The sequence below is a fragment of the Giraffa tippelskirchi genome, chromosome 11 (assembly GCF_054371585.1).
Source record: "Giraffa tippelskirchi isolate mGirTip1 chromosome 11, T2T-mGirTip1v1.2.pri, whole genome shotgun sequence".
In the NCBI taxonomy this organism is placed as follows: Eukaryota; Metazoa; Chordata; class Mammalia; order Artiodactyla; family Giraffidae; genus Giraffa; species Giraffa tippelskirchi.
The window spans coordinates 109676592-109698200 of NC_137285.1; the positions used below are offsets into that span (position 1 = coordinate 109676592).

At 48.1% G+C, this 21609-nt stretch overlaps 1 protein-coding gene across 12 annotated transcripts in view; it reads left to right on the top strand.

Moving 5' to 3' along the window:
* The first annotated feature begins 1030 nt into the window (after positions 1-1030).
* Positions 1031-21609, top strand: part of ABCC8 (ATP binding cassette subfamily C member 8) — an 80743-nt gene continuing 60164 nt past the window's right edge. For 6 of the 12 annotated variants that reach the window (XM_081541462.1, XM_081541470.1, XM_081541465.1 and 3 more), the window contains exons 1-6: positions 1031-3294; positions 4564-4705; positions 8325-8446; positions 14231-14397; positions 16032-16271; positions 17159-17347. In XM_081541462.1, the coding sequence (XP_081397588.1) occupies positions 3147-3294; positions 4564-4705; positions 8325-8446; positions 14231-14397; positions 16032-16271; positions 17159-17347 (1008 nt within the window). In that variant the 5' untranslated portion in view covers positions 1031-3146. Of the gene's footprint in view, positions 3295-4563; positions 4706-8324; positions 8447-14230; positions 14398-16031; positions 16275-17158; positions 17348-21609 lie in introns of all 12 variants that reach the window. The other 6 variants (XM_081541461.1, XM_081541469.1, XM_081541464.1 and 3 more) reach the window with 2 other exon arrangements.

The window sequence follows — 21609 nt, forward strand, 5'->3', positions numbered from 1 at the left end:
CACCCACAGTCATGCAGTAGGTTTGCATTAGAGATGACAAACGTGGTACCCCTTCCAGCCTCTAGACCCAACACTCTCTTAGTCCCAGTGAGTGATCCCTTAATTGTCTTGTACATTTGGGTCCACCTTGGGTTGTGTGCTAAGTCGCTTCAGTCATGTCCAACTCTTTGTGACACTTTGGACTGTAGCCTGCCAAGCTCCTCTTTCCATGGGATTAACAGTCAAGAAAACTGGAGTGGGTTGCCATGTCCTCTTCCAGGGGATCTTCCTGACCCAGGGATCAAACCCGTGTGTCCTGAATTTCAGGTAGATTCTGTACTATTAATGTCACCTGGGAAGCCCCCCAGTTTGGGTTAGACTAGGCTTTTTGTTTATTTCAAATGACCCAGAAGAAGCAAGTATGTGGGTTATGCTGGGTACTGTGTGCTGAGTGCAAGGAAGGGAAAGACCACTAGATAACCTTCATTGATTGATGGGGTCCCATGTGTGAGCCCCCAGAGGATGAAGTAGCCAGGATTATCTTCCAGGCTAACACAGCACATGTATGCCTGTGACCTCATTTTAATCCTCCAGGGTCTGTCTTATTATCTTCCCCGATTAGAAAAGAGGAAAGTTAAGCACAGAATGGTGACTTGTCCTATGTGACATAATTCATAGTGGTAGACCCAGGACTGGGGACTTGTCTTTTAAACACACCTATATTACTACCGGTAAGAGTACTACCAGAATACACACATATATTCTCTGGTGAAGGACAGGGAAGCCTGGCGTGCCACAGTCCACGGGGTTGAAAAGAGTCGGACATGACTGAGTGACTCAGCAACAACAACAAAATAGTACTACTGCTGAAAGGTAGAATAGCATTTCCAAAAGTGTGAAAAACTGAAATTATAACTACAAAAACAAAATGGCAACAAAAAGTTGTTGGGTTTTTTCTTTAAGATTTTTTTTTTTACATGGACCATTTTTAAAGTCTTTATTGAATTTGTTACTTCAATAATATTGCTTCTGTTCTATGTTTTGGTTTGTTTTATGTTTTGATTTGTTTGGATCTTAGCTCCCCAGCCAGGGATTGAACCTGCACCCTCTGCATTGAAATGTGAAGACTTAACCACTGGACCACTAAGGAAGTCCCCAAAATGGCAGCAGAAAGTATGAAAAGAAAAACTTGGGAGTCAAAAATAAAATCCTAAAAACAATCTTGTTAGGTGACCAAGGGCACATCATACCTCTTTAAAACTTAGTTGTTTCGTTCTTACAGAAACAGAATGGGAATAACAATAAGAATCACCACAGCAACAGTAGCTAATGTACACTATACACCACCCTAACCTAACAGCCATTTCCAGATCTGAGCTTCCCCTGAGGGCTTGCATTCAAATATGCATATTTAATATGACTGTAATCAAAGGAAACATACAATTTTGTTTCTTGAATTTTCACCTGACATTGTCTCATAAGCTTTTCCCGCTTTGTTACTTACATACACTCAGCAATCACTTTTTCAGTGACTGCTTTCACCCATATTAATTAACTCCTTCCACTGGTACTGGACATTCACTGCCACCAAGTTTTCACTATTTTGGCTAATACTGCAGGCCTCTTTCAGCCTCACAGAGATTCCCCAAAGTCAGAGACTATCCAAGGACTTCAGATCCTGATCTCCTTGCCCTCCTTAAGCTCTTCACTCAGCTCGACCTGCCTTCTGCTCTGGTGCCTGGCTCTGCCCTGGCCTCTCTCAAGGCCTGAGGCAGAGCTGAGGCCCTGCCCAACAATGTTTTGTAAAGGCTCTGAGCCTAAAAGTAGCCTCAGAACAGGCTCAGAGAGGCTCTGAGGGAAAGGGACTGAAGAGAGCTTCCTTGATGATGTCCCAGCTCCCCCTAAGAATACATGCACTTATGCTGCAAACCTCTAACTCAGAAAATTCTTCTAAAATCTAAACCAAAATCCCCTTTGTCTTCTTTCTTCATAGGACATAAACTGTTTTTGGCCACAGACCTAGGAGAATTTTTCCAAAAAGCCAAAAGGCATAACATTGTCTTTACAATTTCACAAGCTTAAGGGTTCTTGAACTCCTTAAGCTTGTGTGTGTCAGGTTAAGGATACAGCTTGTGTGCACGCTCAACCACTCAGTCATGTCTGACTCTTTGTGACCCCATGGACTGCAGCCCGCCATGCTCTTCTGTCCATAGGATTTACCAGGCAAGAATACTGGAGTGGGTTGTCATTTCCTATTCCAGGGGATCATCCCCACCCAAGGATCGAACCCAAGTCTCCTCTGTCTCTTGCATTGGCAGGCAGATTCTTTACCACTGAGGCACCAAGGATACAGCTTAGGGTGACATTATCTTTCCACCTCTCTTGACTGCCTTCCATTGCCTTCACTGGATACAGTGAGACCTTGGGTCAGTCATGGAAACTCCCTGAGCCTCAGTTTCCTCATCAGAAAAAATGGGAGAGATTATAACCTGTACTTAGCAGGAGTATTGGGAGATGCCCTTTGTGAAAGAGTGGGATAGGCTATAAGGCACCTGTGAACATCCAGCCCCTGGAAGGACTTTTGAAAACAATCAAACTGTCCCCCTAGATACTGTTTTTCAATGCTTTTCCTATTCATATGGGGTGGGATTTGTCCCACTCTGCCTCCATCAGCACCCTCAGATCTAACTTCATAGATCAGCACCAGACCAGGTGAGCTCACGTTTCAGACCCAGGGCAGTGAGACTCCTACCGCACTCACTCGGGACACACGAGGCCCGTCCTCTCTTCTGCACCCCTCAGCCTTCCACCCAGAATCAAGCGGGCCCACCCAGCCAGCCAGCCTGCCTTCTCCCATGCCCCAGCGTGCGCGCGCAGCGGGGCACCCACCAGGCGGCCCCCTGCACAGCACCTCGCGCGGGCGCCGCAGCTGGAACTCCCGGTCCCGGCGCTGCCGAGAGGGTCTGGCTCCCCTGCCGCCCCCGGGGCCCCGCAGGTAGCGGAGCAGGGAGGTGGGGGGGTGGGAGCCCCGGCGGGGCGGGGCCCGCGGGGTGGGGGCGGGGGCCTGGCGGCCAGGCCGGGCCGCGGAGCTACAGGGGACAGAGCGGGCGAGGCGCGTGGAGCCAGCTGCAGCCGCAGCCCGAGCCGGAGCCCGCGCCGGCGCCGCCATGCCCCTGGCCTTCTGCGGCAGCGAGAACCACTCGGCCGCCTACCGGGTGGACCAGGGCGTCCTCAACAACGGTTGCTTTGTGGACGCGCTCAACGTGGTGCCGCACGTCTTCCTGCTCTTCATCACCTTCCCCATCCTCTTCATCGGTGAGCGCTCAGGGCGAGCGGCGGAGGAGGGGAGGGCGGAGGCCGGGAGGGAGGAGGAGGCGCTGAGCCCTGCCGCTCTCGGCGTCCCCTTGCGGGCGGTCGACCGCCTCTCGCCTCCCTCTGGGGTTCCCCTGCTCTGTATAATGCCCTTCGGTCCCGGCGCCGCACACCCGCGCAGCCCTCTTACTGGGATGTCCCTGAAACCGCACCAACCACAACGGAAGCTCCTGACCCAGGGGACCCCCAAGTTTTGCCACCGCAGGGCTAGAGCCGGAAGGGAGAAAGGGGAAGGCAGGGGGTCTCTGTCCGCTCTGGAAAGGTCGGGAGGGGGTCGGGCTGTACTCTCAGAGGCGCTGTGCAGGGAGCCGGGTCACCCCTCCCCCAAGGCACCCTCCTCGTCAGCCACCACTGGGGCCAAGGAGGAGAGCAGCCTGCTCCTCGGAGGCTGGGATGGAGTCCCTGCGAACCCACGGGTTGACCCGGACAGTGGTGGTCAGTAGCCTCCGGAGATCCTGGGATCCCACTCGCCCTGAGCGAGTAGAGGCTCCGCTTCCCCAGCTAACCCCATCCGGGTGCGCGTGTGCCTAGACTGCAACTTCTCAGGCTCCGTGCAAAGCCCATCCGACTTAGCAGCGACCCCGGAGGCCCCCAGCGTCCTGTTTGAAAACCCTCTGCGGAGCTGGGCGGAACCCGCCGGGAGGTTTTCAGTGCCTCTTTCATGGGGTCCCCTGTATGTCTCTTCAAGACCTCGAACTTCCCAAGCTGGCTAGCTCTGTCAACTCACAGGGTGTCCCCTGCTTCCCCCCAAACCTGTTAATTCCCTCTAAGAAAAAAAAGCAAATCTTAACATTCATACACAGCTTTTGGGAAGAAAGGAAAAATTGTCACAGAATTAAAAAGAGGAGGATGCTGCAGAAGCAAAAAGTTGCTAGTTACTGACAAAGACAATTAGAAATAGGAAGGAAGCTATGCTCACAGATACATCAAAAATTGTACCAGCATTTACACTGTTGCTCTCAACCAGATGGTCTATTTATGCTGTAGCTTGTCACATGAAAAGTCAGATATAAAATGGGTACCTACACATGTGGGCCTCCATGGGTCTGGGCTTCATGCAAAGACATTTAGTTCAAGTGAACAGACTGGGGCATTGTCCTGGGTACACTCCCCATCCCCACCATGGGCCCAGTGCCTAAGCACCTTCCTGGGGTTCATGAAACCTCCTCTAGTTGAGCCAGGCTTCCCACCTCTTCCTGTGTCTCCTTGCAGGATGGGGCAGTCAGAGTTCCAAGGTGCACATTCACCACAGCACATGGCTCCACTTCCCTGGGCACAACCTGCGCTGGATCCTGACCTTCATGCTGCTCTTCGTCTTGGTGTGTGAGATCGCGGAGGGCATCCTGTCTGATGGGTGAGTGACTCTCAGAGGACCAAAGAGAGCGGGTCTCTTCCAGGGTGCCGCCCGAAAGGCCCAAGGAGACCCCAGCTCACCTGCATTCCGTGAGCTGATACGGTTTCATTTGCTAATAAATTCAGCAACCGTTTACCTAACATACGTGTGCCGGGCTCTCTGTGCCAGGCACTGGGCACTGAGAATCATGCCCTACCCAAATCTGCACACCAAGATCCAGGGAAATAATCCTAGAATTTATTTGAGTGCCCTAGCTCCTGTGGATATACTCAGCCTCTCCCACAGACTGCTGGAGTTACCTTCTCAGGGCAAAAATCACTCTTGCTTGAGATCTTTCCTTGTTTCCCAGTTGTTTTCAAGGTCCCAAGTGCTTAGCCTGGCATCCAGGTTCCTCACAGTTGGCCCTCCCTGTTTCCAGCCTCATTCCCAAAGGCCTTCTCCCCATGCCTGCCTTTCCCAGGGCCTCACAACATACTCTCCACACCTCTGTCACTGCACAGGTCATACTGTACATTCGCATCTGTATCTATTTGCAAACTCTTTTCCCCTAAGTCAGAAAGGCCCCCGAGTTGGAAGCTGCATTTTACTCATCTTTGTATTCACCATGCAAGGCACATGAGAAAGTTCCATAGACCCTTAGTGACTCCTTAAGAGAATAAATGAAATAATCTTGCAAGTAAGTACTCTGGGAGGATAAAGGAAGGCAAATTGGGCAAGCTTCATGGTTGAGGGGGCTTCTGAGCTGAATCTGGAAGGATGACTAGGGTTCTGAGGAGCAGAGGAGTTCCAGAGAGAGTGGGAGCAGTGCAGCAGTGCAGCAGGGCTAATGTGAAACACACCAGAGCTGTGAAGGCTGAGACTGGGACACTGAGGGCATCTCCAGCAAGGTTTCCAATGTCAGGCTGAGTGTTTGAGTTGAATTTTGCAGGCAGTTTAGAAGCGATGTAATCAGCACAGCACTTGGAGGTGAGAACTTGAGGGCAGGGTGGCAGCAGTGAGTAGCTGGAGGTAGAAACAGCACCTAGGAGGTGACTCTGGTAGTCTAGGTGAAAGATGACTGCAGCCTAAAGTGGTGTGTCAGCAGTTGGGGGTGCAGATGAGGAGGAGGTGAGCAGCCATCACATTAAGGAAGAATGACTCCCTGGGTGAAGGGGTGATGGAAGGTGGTGGGCATTTGGCTTCAATAGCTGAGGTCCAACCCCTTTGAGTGGGGATTAGATTATGCCCAGATTCCACTCCTGCCAGCCCTGGCTCCTGCAGTTGGACGGCAGGGGGAGGGGATCCCCATCCCCATCGATACACATACTCCCTCACCCTCCACTCCCACTGCATCCTGGCTTCAGAGATAACCTCTGTGATAACTGCTTGCCTTGGGCTTCCTCCCGATTACCAAAGCCCTGAGATGAGCAGGAGGACAAGAATGCATACTATCACATAACTAGCAGGTGACAAGTCTGCCTCCCGCCTTTCATCCCAGTACCCTTTCCAAAGCAGCGCAAATGCCAGAGAGGGGAGGGCTGCCTTGTGAGCCCTGGGGCCAGAAGATACTCACTGGGCTATAATGAACAAAGCAATGGAGAGGAAAACATCATTTCTGTAAAGAAGGTAGATCTAGGTCTTTACCAGCATTTCTACGACACCATGTACCAGCTGTGGGAGTTTGGACAAGTCACCCAGCCTTCCTGGGCCTCACTTTCTTTACCTGTGAAATTAGCTTCATAATCTTTGCCTGACCTGCTTCATAGGAGAGTACAGGAGAATATCAGAGCATGTAGAGAGTGCAGAGTGGCAGAGCCCTGGGCAGATAGCACACTCCCAGGATGTGGGAGACTGGAAAGAATCAGGCTGGGGACTTCTCCCTGCTGGCTGTTCAGCAGACCCCTCTGTGTGGGCAGCAACTGTATCCCAAACCTCTCTATGCTCAGTGCAAATTGCCATCAGCTCCCCAGAGGGTGGGTCAGCTCCTCAGTTGGGCACTTGTCGCCTGGTGTCTGCTGGTTTCCATCTGTAGCCTACACCCCTGGGCAGGCGAGCATGAAAGAGGGACATGGGAAGGGAATCAGACTGGAGGAGAAGCCACAGTTCCTGCCTTATGACACCCCCAATCCACCCACTCTGGGTTTACAGACTTGCTGGGAAATCTATAGGGCAGATAAGAGAGGGGGAGTTAAAGCAGTGGTCTTCAAGTGTAAGCCTCATTTGGGCTTCCCAGGTGGTGCTAGTGGTAAAGAACCTGCCTGCTAATGCAGGAGACACAGGAAACATGGGTTCGATCCCTGTGTAGGGAAGATCCCCTGGAGGAGGGCATGGCAACCTATTCCAGTATTCTTGCCTGGAAAATCTGATGGACAGAGGAGCCTGGCAGACTATAGTCCATGGGGACACAAAGAGCCAGACAAGAATGAAGTGACTTAGCACATATGCAAGCCTCTTATAGTGATTAATTAAGGTATAGGGCTAACCCATAGGGCTTATTGTCTTCCTTTAAGGATTATTTCTCTGTGGTGCTCTGAATTTAGAACAACCAAAGGTTTTTAGGTTATTTAGAAAGTTTTTTTCTTAACATAGAATGTTTTCCCAGACCAGCATAAACTGGAAAAAGCCCTTTTAGAAACTTTTACTTAATTTGTTACCTAAGTCAGTATGTATTATTCAATAAAGCAGCCAAAATCTATTTAAGTCATGTCATAAAATACTCATTTCAATTATGGTTATTCATTGTCATTTTACCTTATAAAATATTTATTATTTCTACCTTCTACTGGAAACAGAAGACTGTATTTAAACTTATGAAATAATATTTTAGATGTCACTTAAAATCTATGCAGGGGTACAGAGTTTTTCAAAATTCTTTCTTTTTAAAAAACGTTCTATGTATTTCTTTTAAAAATATTTATTTATTATTTGTTTGTCTGTGCCGGGTCTTAGTTGCAGCACGTGGGCTCTAGTTCCCTGACCAGGGATCGAGCCCAGGCTCCCTACACTGGGAGTGTGGTGTTTAGTCACTGAAATGCCAAGGAAGTCACTTCAAAGTTATTTCAAGGAGTACAGAGGCAAGAGTTTTGAAGGCCCCCTGGGCAGGGTGTCGGCTTTTCCCAGTGTCCCCACTAGTGACTGCCTTGTACCGCCTATAACAGTGTGAAGATCTTGTGCTGAGACTATCCACTAAGCAAGGCTTGAAGAATATCAACATTTACAGTCTCATTTAACAAGAAATCTGGAAGCCACCTTTTTTAGTTGGTGTGGTGGCTTAGTGATGGCATCAGGACCCCAGCTTCTCTGCATTCTGGTGTCAGGCTAGAAGCTTTGCAGCTGTGACTGCCAAGGCCAGCTTCCCTCTGCCAGATTCTGTAAGCGTGAACCCAGGGAGAGAACACCATGAATTTCAAAGCCTGAACGCCAAACCCTCGTAGCATCTCCGTGTGAACGCCTGGGCCCCTTAGTTAACAGACGTGTTTGGGGTATTGCCGAGCAGAGCTGCCAACGTATAGCTGCCATGAGTGTGTTCTGGAGGCTGCAATGCATGGTGGGACCTAAGCACAAGGCCTGGGCTACTCTGTTGGGGTATGACGTAGCTCACCCACATCTCCTCTCTCCCTCTCTCTTGCCCTCCTCTCAGGGTGACCGAGTCCCGCCATCTCCACCTGTATATGCCGGCCGGGATGGCGTTCATGGCCGCTGTCACCTCTGTGGTCTACTATCACAACATTGAGACCTCCAACTTCCCCAAGCTGCTGATCGGTAGGGAAGCGTGAAGGGTGAGAGGGGGAGGGAATACGGACTTCCATTTGTTCCTGTGCCAGGCACTGTTTTAGGCGCTGGAGGTTCAGAAGTGGAGAAAAATCCCTGCCATTGTGGAGCCTCCAGTCTGGTGGAGGAGACCTACAGACAAAGACAGTAGACAAACAAGTAGTGATGATGCTAAGAACACAAAGTATGGTAAGGGGTAGAGAGGGAAGGCTGTGTTGCTATCTGTATAGGATGCTCAGAGGAGGCCTCTGGTAAGAGTGAGCACACGGACTTTGGGGGGTAGATGTTGCATGCACATGGTAAAGCAAGTGCAAAGACCTTCTGATGGGAGCAAACTTGGTAAAGAGCTGGTATGGGCCAAGGCAAATGCGGGCAGAATGGTTGAAGTTTAGGTCGGGGGTCAGGAGAGGAACAGAAGACTTCTGGGCTTTGGGCCTGGGCACCAGGGGGAACAGTGTGTTAGTGACTGATGTGGCAAAGGAGCAGGAGTTGGGGTGTTTAAGCCACACTGAGTTTGAAACAGCTAGCTCAAGTATCAAGCAGGCAGATAAACAAGTTGGGCACTCATGGGAGGTCCGGGGCAGTCATGGCTTTGTAGGGCACATGTAAAACTTGAGCCCAGATGCAGTAACCTTTAGAAAAGAGAAGGGCCCCAGGACCAGAGCCTGTGGTTTGCCAATGCTTTGGAGTGCCCGCTTAGACCTTCTGACACCATGAGGCCGGGGTCCCAGGCAGAAACAACAGTGATGACTGTTGACCTTTATTGAGACTGTACTGTGTGCCAGGCTCAATGCTAAGCTTCCTCCATGCATTATCTCATTTAACCCCCACACTCTCCCTCTTATACTGTTGCTATCCCCATTTTACAAAAGTGAACACTGAAACTCAGAGAGGTTACACATAATAACAGCGAACACTCATTTAGCACCTTCTATGTATCAGGCACGATCCTAAGCATTTTACGCATATTAACTCCATTTAATCCTTACAACAACTCTATGAGGGAGGTACCACTATTATTTCCCTTTTACAGATCAGGAGACCAAGGCTCAGAAGTTAAGACTAGTCTCCCCCGCTAGTCAAGGGGCAGAGCCCGGTTTAGATCCCAGGAGTCTGGGACCCAAGCAGGCTCTTAAAAAGAATGAATCTGTGTGTCTAAAGGTCCTCAGACTGTGTTGGACCCGAGGTATAAATCCACAGATCTTCCTCTGTGTGGGGCTTGATCCGCATGTCTAAGGCCGGGCTGTACATCTGACTGTTAAGCTGTGGTCAGACTGTGTGTCATTAAGTCAGACCATGATTTTTAGATTTCACAGCGTCTGATTGACATCTGGAGTCTGGAACTTTCTATGCTAAGCCAGAGACAGCCTGGTGTCATGAGTGGGAAGGAGGGTGCTTCCCAAGCTAGTCTCAGGTCTATCTTCCCGGTAAGGTGGGAGCTGTGCTCCATCAGGATCGCCCAAGAGATGTCCTCACCCTAGGGGCCCCCATGTGAATGTGGTTGGGGGACTGAGGGGCAGCAGGTGGAGAGAGGTTAAATACAGGCTTCAGAGAGCCTCCCACACCAGTGTCTGAAGCAGCTTCTCATGCACAGAGACCCCTCCCTAATCACCAGGCCCGGCTGACCAGTGCCCCTAGAAACACCCTATCTGGGCATTTGGCAAGTTCATTGTGTCATTCTCTAGAAAGCATATAATATTCTCTCCCTAAAGCACAAATTGGGCTTCCCCTGGCTCAGCAGTAAAGAATCTGCCTGCCAATGCAGGAGACACAGTTTCGATCCCTGGGTTGGGAAGATCCCCTGGAGAAGGGAATGGCAACCCACTCCAGTATTCTTGCCTGGGAAATTCCATGGACAGAGAAGCCTGGCAGGCTACAGTCCACGGGGTCGAAAGAGTCGAATACGACTTAGTGACTCAACAACAGCAATGAAGCACAAATTACCACCCTTGGACGAACCTGTCCTTCTCCAAGGAACAAGGACTAGCTCCCACCATTCCCCTTAGGTAGAGTTTTGCTCTCTGCAGAGCCGAAAGTTCTAGAACAGAGGAAAGTGAAGAGGATGCACCCCATGGGCTGCAGGGCAGTGAATATTAGAGAAAGAGCTGTCCTTCTGTGGAGGCTACTGTCTGGTCACAGGTCTGGAGTCCTGCAGAAAGGTGAACCGTGATGCGGCTTACAGTGTCCTGAGAAGTAACCTTGTTCATGGACCTGGGTGAGATCAGGAGGTATTCTATGAGAAAGTCATGTTTGAGTTGAAAACTGAAGGATAGGTAGGAACTAGTTGGGGAAAGGGACAGGGAAATGCTTCACACAGAAGGAGTGGCATGTGCAAAGGCCCAGAGGCAGAGGAAGGAAAGCACATTAGGAAATCTGGGCTGGGGGAGGGAAGGAGTGCTAGCGTGCAGAGGGCAGAAGGGAGCTGAGCTGTGAAGGCTAGAGTGCCAGGTGGGGCAGGACCTTGAAGGCCACACCACAGGCATTGGTCTTCATCCCAAGGACAATGGGAAGCCATTGAGGGTACGTAACATAAAACTTATTTTAATCACTTTCAAATGTATACTTAAGTGGTATTCAATACATTCACCTTGTTGGATAAATATCACCACCATCCATCTCCAAAACTCTTTTATTTTCCCATTAAACAATAACGGTACGCATTAAACAATTAACTACCCTCAACCCTTCAAAGCTGGCATTCTACTTTCTATCTCTGTGAATTTGACTACTTTAGGCACCTCATTTAAGTTAAATTGTGCACAATTTTGTCCATTCGTGACTGGTTCATTTAACTTTGTTTTATATTCTCAAGATTCACCCATTTGTAGCATGTGTCAGAAAGTTCTTCCTTTTTAAGGCTGAATGACATTCCATTGTGTGTGTCTGTGTGTGTGTGTATATATATATATATTCCATTGTGCATATACACATTCCATTGTGTATATATATATATATATATATTATATACACCATATTTTGTTTATACATTCATCCATCAATAAGTAGTTGGGTTGCTTCCACCTTTTGGCTATTACAAATTATGCTGTTATGAGCATGGGTGCGTTGAGATCATATTTCATTAAATGTATTGGTCTATGGAGGGTGAGAGGGGAAGTGGGGAAACCATGATAAAGCTCTAAAGGTAGTCCAGAGGAGCCATGATGGTGGTACCCCAGGTGACCACCCGGATGGACAGAAGTGGATGGATTCAAGGTAATGAGGAAGTAAAATAGAATTTGGTAATAGGTAGGATGTGGGGGTGAGGGAGCGGAGAGAGAGGGAAGAAGCAGAGGTTATGAGAAATCAGAGGGGTTTTTTTTTATTATTTTATTTTTTTTAACTTTTTATTTTCTATTGGCATATAGTTGACTAACGATGTTGTGATAGGTTCAGGGGAATTCAGAGTTTAAAGCTCAGAAGCAGCCTCTGTGCTGTTCTTTCTCTTCTGCTGTTCTCTCAGACAAGCACCAAGCTTTTCCCGAGCGCTGCTGTATCTGGCCACGGGCTGAGGGCTCAGCACTGTAGAGTAGGGTCGTGGAAATTATCCCTGGGCTTAGTCCTGGGTCCACCACTAACTCCCCGTGTGACCTTGGACAAGACACTCAGGCTCTCTGAGCCTCAGTCTCAGGAATAGTAAGTCCCTTCTGGACAGGAATAGTAAGTCCCTGGCTAAGTCATAGGGTTCTTATAAAGATCAAATCAGACTATGTCTGTTAAGCATTAGAGGCAAGACCAATCTGAGATGTATTTACAAGTCTTGGTCCCAGTAGGAAACCCTCACGAAGGCCTACAGAGCTTCTGGTGCCTGGGATACAGTCTGTTGGGAGAGTATAGGTGTGGAGGCAGGGGTATGGCCTCCAGCTAGAGGATTCCTTGTGACCTGGAGACCAGACTCAGCTGAGAGACACCATCCAGACTTGAGGGCTGGGACCAGAAGCAGACACTCCTGCCCTCTATCCTGATGCTCTCACTCAGGGACCTGAGATAGGTGGCATTCACCCCTCCTCAATTCAGTGTCTCAACCTAGTTCTCAGCCCAGAGCCAGGCTGAGACAGACCGCAGCTTCTGTCCCCAAGAGATGTCCTGGCATTCACGTCCAGGCCCACCCAGGGAGGAAAGGCAGGGAGATGGTCTTCTTCCCTCTCTGTGATTCCTCTAGAGAAGAACTCTAGGCGTTTAGGCTGACCTTATATCATATCAGTTCAGTTCAGTTCAGTTCAGTCGCTCAGTCGTGTCCGACTCTTTGCGACCCCATGAATCGCAGCACGCCAGGCCTCCATGTCCATATAAGATCCCATATGTCATATATCGTAAACCATATGACTCTAGGGAGTAAGGAGGAAGGACTGCCTGTGCTAAAGCACTCTGTAAAGGTGGACTTAATTACGGCTCTCTTTTGTCGTCACCAGTAAGCCAAATCTGGCTGGTTTATTGGTGGGTTTGAATGGGGTAGATAGGAATTTAGAGGATAGAATCCACTGATGGCTTCTGATATTTACAGTCCCAGGTCTGAAGTCTGGAGATAATAAATATATTAACACTTGATATCCAAAGAGCACCCAGTGTGTGCCAGGCTCACAGTGCTAAACGCTTTCCATACATTACTCACAACAAACTTTGAGGCAGTAGTATTATTATTCCCATTTATGGATGAGGAAACTGAAGCCTAGATGGGCTAAATGACTTTCCCAGGATCACGTAGCTATTAAATCACAGAATCTGAGCCCAAGCGTATCTGGCTGCAGGCCTAGCTGTAACCACAATACGCACTGCCTCACAGGACTGTGACTTACTTTTTTGTATCCCCCACTCCCCAGGCTCCCTGAAGAGCTTCATCATGCCATAGTGGGCTCTGGGCGAGGTGGGCCAGGGACTTAGGGCCTCACCCTCCCTCTGGCATTAGCTTGCAGTGAGCTTGGGCAGGTCCCCTCCTCTCTCTGGGCTTCAGCTTCCTCATCTGTAAAATTAAAGGACTAGATTGAAGGACCTTTAAGATATTCCCAGACTGGGGATTCCACAAGGAAGCCATTATAAGGTAGAGCCTACATGTATTAGGCATTAGGCTAGCCCAGTTATGCCACTTAATGTCTGTGTGACCTTGGATCAGTTACTAAACCTTTCTGATTCCTTTATCTGTTTAATTGAGGGTGATGGCAAGACTTTGCTCACAAGGCTTTTATAAGAAATAAATGCGATTAATATGTTTAAAGTGCTTATTTGACACAGTGCCTATAACTTAGCTAAATTCAAGAAATAATTTCACCATTTTTCTTTTTATTTATTATAAAGGAAAATTTGGCTGACCACCTTGAGTTATAGGATTATTATTATTTCTGAACATGCCTGTCATGAATGTTTTAATGTATGCACATTGCTTCTCTGGTAGCTCAGACAGTAAAGAGTCTACCTGCAATGCAAAAGACCCAAGTTTGATCCCTGGGTGAGGATGATCTCCTGGAGAAGGGCATGGCAATCTGCTCCAGTATTCTTGCCTGAAGAATTCCATGGAGAGAGGAGCCTGGTGGGCCACAGTCCATAGGGTCCCAAAGAGTCAGACATGAATGAATGACTAACACCTTCACTTTCACTGTCTCAAAATTATATACTCTTATATTCACACACACAGACATCTCTCACACTGAGTGTGCTTGCCCACAGATACACCTCCCTGACACACTTTTCTGTCCTCTTGCACACACTTGTGCACACGTGAGTGCACACACATGCAAATACGTGTACGCACGTCCTCTGTGCTCTCTCGCCTCTCCCTGGCAGCCCTGCTAGTCTACTGGACCCTGGCCTTCATCACCAAGACCATCAAGTTTGTCAAGTTCTACGACCACGCCATTGGCTTCTCGCAGCTGCGCTTCTGCCTCACGGGGCTGCTGGTGATCCTCTACGGGATGCTTCTCCTTGTGGAGATCAACGTCATCAGGGTGAGGGTAAGCAGGCCCCCCTGGGCTGCCACCCACCTGCAGATACACCTGGGCCAGGGCAGGGCTTCTGACCAGGGTCCTGCCCCTGGATGTGGGCCGCCACCCTGCTTCTTAGCCAAGTCCTAGAAGGAGTCAGCTTTTTTTTACTGTCCTCAAAAGGAGAGTTGATGCCAGTGAGGGATGTTTCAGGAGGAATGTTCCATCCAACCCAGCAGCCCTCTACCCCAGGCTCCCAGGGGGAGAGGAGGTGACAACTGAGGCTATAGGATTCTGGGTTTAATAGAGAGGAAATAAAACTTCAGGTTCTGGCTTCTCTGAGTTTGATTTTTTTTCTTTTTGAGGTGGGGGGGCTTGTTTTATTTTAATGTATTCATATAATTACACATGAATTAGTAAATGTGGTAAGTGTGGATGCATACATATCTTTTGAGTTTGGGGTTTGTTTTTTTTTAAAATCATTTCTGCTTGCTCCCTTTCCCTCTCTGAGATTCATACCTTCCCTTCCCTCAACCCGTCCCTCCCCAGGTAACCCAGATTAACATTCTAGTATGTATCCTTCCATTCTTTTTGTTAATATATTGTGCTACATACTTGCGTCTGTTAAGGATATCTCCTTAACATAAATAGGTATTGTTTCTTTCAATGTTTGTTTTATAAAAATGGGATCACATTATATATAGTTTTTTACATCTTGCTTTTCTCATCTATCAGATATCTCTTAGGACTCCCTCCAAGTCTAGTATGGTTAATTTAGTTTTCTTAATGACTGTATAATATTCCATCGCATAAGTGAGCCATTACCTTATTGATGCGCATTCACTTTGTTGCCAATTTTTTGCCATCACAAATAATGGTGTATTAAACATACTTGTATCTATGTAAAGCTGCTTCTATTTCTCTGGGAGGGAATCCAAGAAGCAGAATTGCTGGCTCAAAGGGCCTGTGTATTTGAAATTTTAATTGATGTTGCAGATTGCCTTTCAGAAATGCAGCAATCTACCAGCAATGAATTAGAAAGCCCTTTCCCTTCCTCCAACCAGCAATGTGGGCTATAGCCATTTCTAATTTGGGCCAGTCTGATGAGTGTGAAGTGCTACTTTAATTTGCATTTCTTTGACTCCTCTGCTTTTAGTTGGTGATTTGCACGGTACAGAGGTTTTCATATTCTCTGATCCTCGCAGCATTGCTGTGATACAAGTAAAATCCTCTTTTTAGATAAGACATTTTAGATGAGGTTTGTCCAAAGATACCTTGCTAGTAAGTGGAGAGGGCAGAATTCGAACCCAGGTCTGCATGGCTCCACATTCTGCAAACCCGGTGTGAACATGGTGGTTTCTTCAGATTTGTAGGAGACAGAAGATGGCATATGGGAGACTCCTGCTCTTGTCCAACCCAACCCAGCCCGGGGGATTCAAAGTAGGACCTTGATGAAGAGTTACAAGTCAGAAGGCCCTGGCACTGGTGGTCAAGAGGAGTTGTGGAGGGGCAGGGGGGGAGTCTTTTTCCTGGGAAGAGGCAAATGATGGCCTGACCTGTTAGAAGTCAAGAATGGGATGACACAACACCAGATCTCTGCTGGGACAAAGTAGAGGTGATGAAAAGTTGCACTTACCCTTCCCTGGTATCCTATGCACCCACAGAGGTACATCTTCTTCAAGACGCCAAGGGAGGTCAAGCCCCCAGAGGACCTGCAGGACCTGGGGGTGCGCTTCCTGCAGCCCTTTGTGAACCTGCTGTCCAAAGGCACCTACTGGTGGATGAACGCCTTCATCAAGACTGCCCACAAGAAGCCCATCGATCTTCGAGCCATTGGGAAGCTACCCATCGCCATGCGAGCCCTCACCAACTACCAGCGGCTCTGCGAGGCCTTCGATGCCCAGGTGGTCAGTGGGGGCATGATCACACTGTCTGTTCCCTGCCCTCTGGTTTAGCGTCACAGATGGGGAGCTGAGAAAGCATCAGGTCAAACCCCTGATGGGACAGTGGGGAAACTGAGTCCCATGAGGGAAAGAGGCTTGCCCTAAGTCACACAGTGAACCAGGGAGAAGTCCAGAACCAAAGACCCATAGAACAGTCACAGCTGGAATGGTCCTCACGGTTTAGGTCACCTAGCCTAACACTTTCATTGTCCATGTGGGGAAACTGAGGCTCTAAAGGGAGGTAACCCTACTGGATTTCCTGTGTCTTGTGGTCTTTCCTTTGGAGCTCAGTGACTGTACAGGTAGGGATTGTCACCCATTTGGAGAGCAAGGGCATTAGTGGCCTAATCCTTGCAGTAACTCTATGAGTTAGGCCAGAAGGCATCTCCCCAAATCACTGATGAGGAAACTGAGGCTCTGAGAAAGGGCATGACCTCCCCAGAGCTAGCCTACCTCTGGCAAGCGGCAGAGCCAGTCGCCTGATTCCCAATCCCATGCTCGTTCACTGCCTCTGCCCAAGCATTTCAGAGGGAAATACAAAGGCAAACACAGTGGCACTGGACTGGCATATGCCACTCCCTTGTTACAGCGCTATGCTCACCACACAGTCCCTGCCCAGCTGTGTGACCTTGATCCATCACCTGGCCTCAGTTTCCCTATCTGGACCACGTTAGATCTCTATATGGACCCACACAACCATGTACTTGGTGGTTGTATAATTTCTTCCCTGAGTCCACCTTTTTGCAGCAGACATGGCCACTGGGTTTCTCTAGGCAGCAGCAGCCAGGAGGCTGCTGGCCCTGCTGTAAATGGGCCCTCGGCCACTCTGACTCTGTCTCTCTGGGCAGCGGAAGGACGTGCAAAGTACACAGGGTGCCCGGGCCATCTGGCAGGCCCTCTGCTGTGCCTTCGGGAGGCGCCTGGTCCTCAGCAGCACGTTCCGCATCTTGGCTGACCTGCTGGGCTTCGCCGGGCCACTGTGCATCTTTGGAATCGTGGACCACCTTGGGAAGGAGAATGGCGTCTTCCAGCCCAAGGTAGGCCCCCAGGGGTAGAGCAGGGCACCCTCTGCAAGGTTTTCACTCACTTGGGAGAACAGGCAAGAGGTTGATGTGTGAGAGAGTGGCTGCACAGGGCAGTTCCTCACCATGCAGAGCCCTTAGCAACATCTGTCTCTAGGAGATGTCTGCATCTGGTCAGCAGAAATGCTAGAAGGCAAGCTTGTGCCCCTAGAGAATTTATAGTGCCCTGCGCTTTTGATTTAGCAACTAGACAGCAGCATACCGTAATCACCCTAATACCTCTCTCGGTTATGTCATCATTCAGAAAGTTGCAGGAAGTGTCTAAAGCTTTTATTTATTAGTTTTTAATTCATGCTATCTTAACAGACTCTCAATAACTTTTACAGGATCTCTCTTCTTCAGTTTTGTATGTTCATAGCACTTGAGGCTCTGCAGGGCCACTTTGGTGGCTGCTGTTGTGGGGAGGAGAGTGGGAAAACTCCATCTATGGGGCTTTTTCTCCCTCCACTCCAAAATTTGTTAAAAGCTGCCCCAGTTTTATTAACATGTTAGAACTTCCCATTAAAATTTCTTTTTAAGAAAAGAATTCCATGTCTTAAAAGTACTTGAAACCCATTGGGTTAGATGATACCCAGTGGCCTTTCCGGCTCTAAAGATGCTACAAACTGAAATTTGTTGGACTACAGAGACAGAAAATCTTTCTGGGGTTTGTTTTCCTTCCTTGGGGCAATAGCCTTCACTCTGGGGGTGAGGGTGGAGTACCTAATTCTTTCATCTGTCTCTTTGCTGCTCCTTAGGTTTGTGGCTGTTGTTCAGTCGCTCAGTCACATCCGACTCTTTGTGACCCCCACAGACTGCCGCACACTAGCACTTCCCTGTCCTTCACTATCTCCCAGAGTTTGCTCAAACTCATGTCCATTGAGTTGATGATGCCAGGTTTAGATGGCCACAAAGCGGAAAACTTTTCACCTCTAATAAGATTCAGAGTCTTATTTCCCCAGCAGGAACATCATTATAACCTTTTAACCACAAATAGTCCAAAAATGATGCAGGTAATTGCTAATTAGGGATCTGATTACTAATTTACAACTTCCCGTTGTGTAGTATTATCCATCTCTTGGGTTCCAAATCTGCAGATACCATTTAATTCCCAGGAGGTGCATATGAATTTTTTTCCAGAGACATAATTAATCAGCTGAGCACTTTTGGCCAGGAATATGAGACACTCTAAGTCTGTCTGATTTATTCAGCAAACAGTTATTGAGCCGTACCATGTGCCAGACCTGGGTAAGACTGTGAGAGTATAGAGACAATGGTTATGGTGAGGAAGATTAATAATAACAACCACTGATTGACTGCTTAATACATGCCTGACTGTGTGTAGAAGTTATCCATGTGTTATCTCATTGAATCCCTAAAACAGCCTTTTAGGGTAAGTTTTTTTTTTGATAACAGCCTTTTGAGATATAATTGACAAAACCATACAACTTATAAGGTAGATATCTTTAATCCCCATTTTATAGATGAAGAACTTGGGGCTCAAAGAGGTTAAGTAACTTTTCCTAGGGTCTCTCAGCTAGTTAGTGACAGAGTCAGGATTTGAAACCAAGTCTCTTGTACTCCATAGTCTAGGCACTTACAATCATGATGTTAAATTGATTATTATTATCAAGTCTTCATCTCTGGCCTCGAGGAATATGAAACCAAATGGAAGAGAGAGAAATCTAAATAAAATATTTTATGTGTGCTAAGTCACTTCAGTCATATCCAACTCTTTGCGACCCTATGGATTATAGACTGCCAGGCTCCTCTGTCCATGGGCTGCTCCAGGCCAAGAATACTGGAGTGGGTTGCCATGCCCTCCTCCAGGGGATCTTCCCAACCCAGGATCTAACCTGTGTCTCTTATGTCTCCTGCACTGGCAGGCAAGTTCTTTACCACTAGTGCCGCTCATGTGTTAAATACTGCTACTTGGAAGTAGATACAAGGAACTATGGGAAAAGGAGTAATTAACTCAGCCAGTGATCATGACAGCTTCAAAAAGAAGGTGTTTGAATGGGACCTTGACAGATAAGTAGGAGTTACCTAGGCTAAGATGGCTAGATTTCTTTTTCATTTAAGGATGTGAGAACTATTAACTTGGAAATAAATTTCATGAAAACTTTACAGTACTTCACAATTTTTTCACTTTTAAAAATGTTTATATAATGCATCAATTTCTTTAAAAAACTAACATGAGAAAGCCTTAAAAAAAAAGAAAAGAAAAAATGATTAGGACTCTTTTTGCTTATTTAGACTTCAGTGGCTCTTGAGACCTTCTCTGGCTTTTGAGCTGCTGAACTTTATTTGGCCCAAAAAGGGGGGAAGAGACTGTTTCTTTTATAAAAAGGAGTGTCACCTTCAGCTTCAGTCTAACCATAAATGAAAAAAAAAAAAAAAGAAATGTTACTCAGTCATGTCTGACTCTTTGTCATCCCATAGACTGTAGCCCCCCAGGCTCCTCTGTCCATGGGATTCTCCAGGCAAGAACACTGGAGTGGGTAGCCATGTCCTTCTGCAGGGGATCTTCCTGACCCAGGGATCAAACCCAGGTCTCCTGTACTGCAGACAGATGCTTTATGTCTGAGCCACCAGGGAAGCCATAGGGGATTCCCAAATACTCCACACTGACAAACCTGCAGCAGTATGGAGCCGATTGTCAACATTAGGGAAAAGTGGCACCAGCCAGAGCGCTTATCACCTTGTCTGTATCATCTTCTTCATCCTGTGTTTCCCTAAACTCTCACACCAGTCTCCTAAGAACCCTGGGGCCAGATGTATCAAAGAAATGGTAAGAACAACTCTTAGAATACTAGTTCATTTGAACGTTGGCTTTGCCTTCTCTTTTCTCTTTGTTTATACACAAGCCGTGGGGTTTGCTGCCCTCTCATTGGAATGCTCTTGTCTCAGTTACTTGTCAGCACATAAATCGCCAAGACAGATGGCCCTGCCTCAGTGGCAGCAGGCCTTATCAAATTTAATATTTGTTCCCGGCAGCCCAAATGCAATCAGCAAATTACAGACAGAGAAGCAAGAGTTGAAAGTAAATATCGTCTCCAATGTCAGCAACAGAGAGTCCTCAGTCGTGCGGTTGCCTGGGATATGCCTTAATTCTCATGTAGTGGGGGAAAGTGAAATGAAGTCGCTCAGTCGTGTCCAACTCTTTGCGACCCCATGGACTGTAGCCCACCAGGTTCCTCTGTCCGTGGGATTTTCCAGGCAAGATTACTGGAGTGGGTTGCCATTTCTTTCTCCAGGAGGTCTTCCTGACCCAGGGATCAAACCTGGTCTCCCGCATTGTAGGCAGACGCTTTACCATCTGAGCCACCAGGGAGGGTCTAGTGGGGGAAAGGGGTCATTTATTGAAGTTATTTGGTTCACGCCCCCTCCTCACCCTGCCTCCCAGTGGCTCTCACCCAGAGAGACAGGTGCTAACCTGGTCTTCATGAACAGAGAAGGAAGCTCTTTAGCTTGTTTAACAACCCTCTCCGTGAGAGAGCCCTTCCTCCCATCCTGCTGCAGTGCGAGCAGCCGGGCCCCCACTGTTTACTCTGTTATCAGTGCTGCCCTGTCGTCTCTTCCCTTGCCAGGATACTCACGGTTGGCAAGAAATCATGCTGCCCTTGGTATCCTCAAGGACAGGCATTTCTTGTTTCTTCTTTGGTTACTGGAAGTGTCATATGGCCTGCTAGATCCTCAACACTCCTGTCCCCGCTGTCACTCCCCAGGGAACGCTGGGACCCAGGCCCTGCAAAACCCCTGATAGATCTCTTTCCAGCCCCCTCTCTCACCCAACCCCCACCCACAATCTGTCACCTGCCATGGATGCCTCTGATCTGGCTGGAGGCAGGGGAATTGGTTTTATAAAGAACTGCTGGCATCTGAAACCGGCCAGCACTGCTCTAGGCTGTCAGCTGAGCAGAGGAAGAAAGAACAGTTTGGGTTTGATCTCAGGGCCAAACAAAGCTTCACACAGCCTCTAAACCTCCGTGGGGATCGTGTGTAGGTTAGTGTGTGTTTGTTTTTGAATGAGGTCTCCTGGGACCTGCTTATGAGTCTTTGTGTGTGTCTTTCTGTTGTCCCTGTGTCTCTTGGTATGTCTGTTTCTGTGTGTATCTGTGTCCCCATCTGGACACCCATATTTGTGGCTGTCACTCTGGGTACTTTGAGAACTTATACACATTTCTGTGACTGTGATGTCAACATGCGGGTTGGTCTCTTTATGACAGTGTCCATAT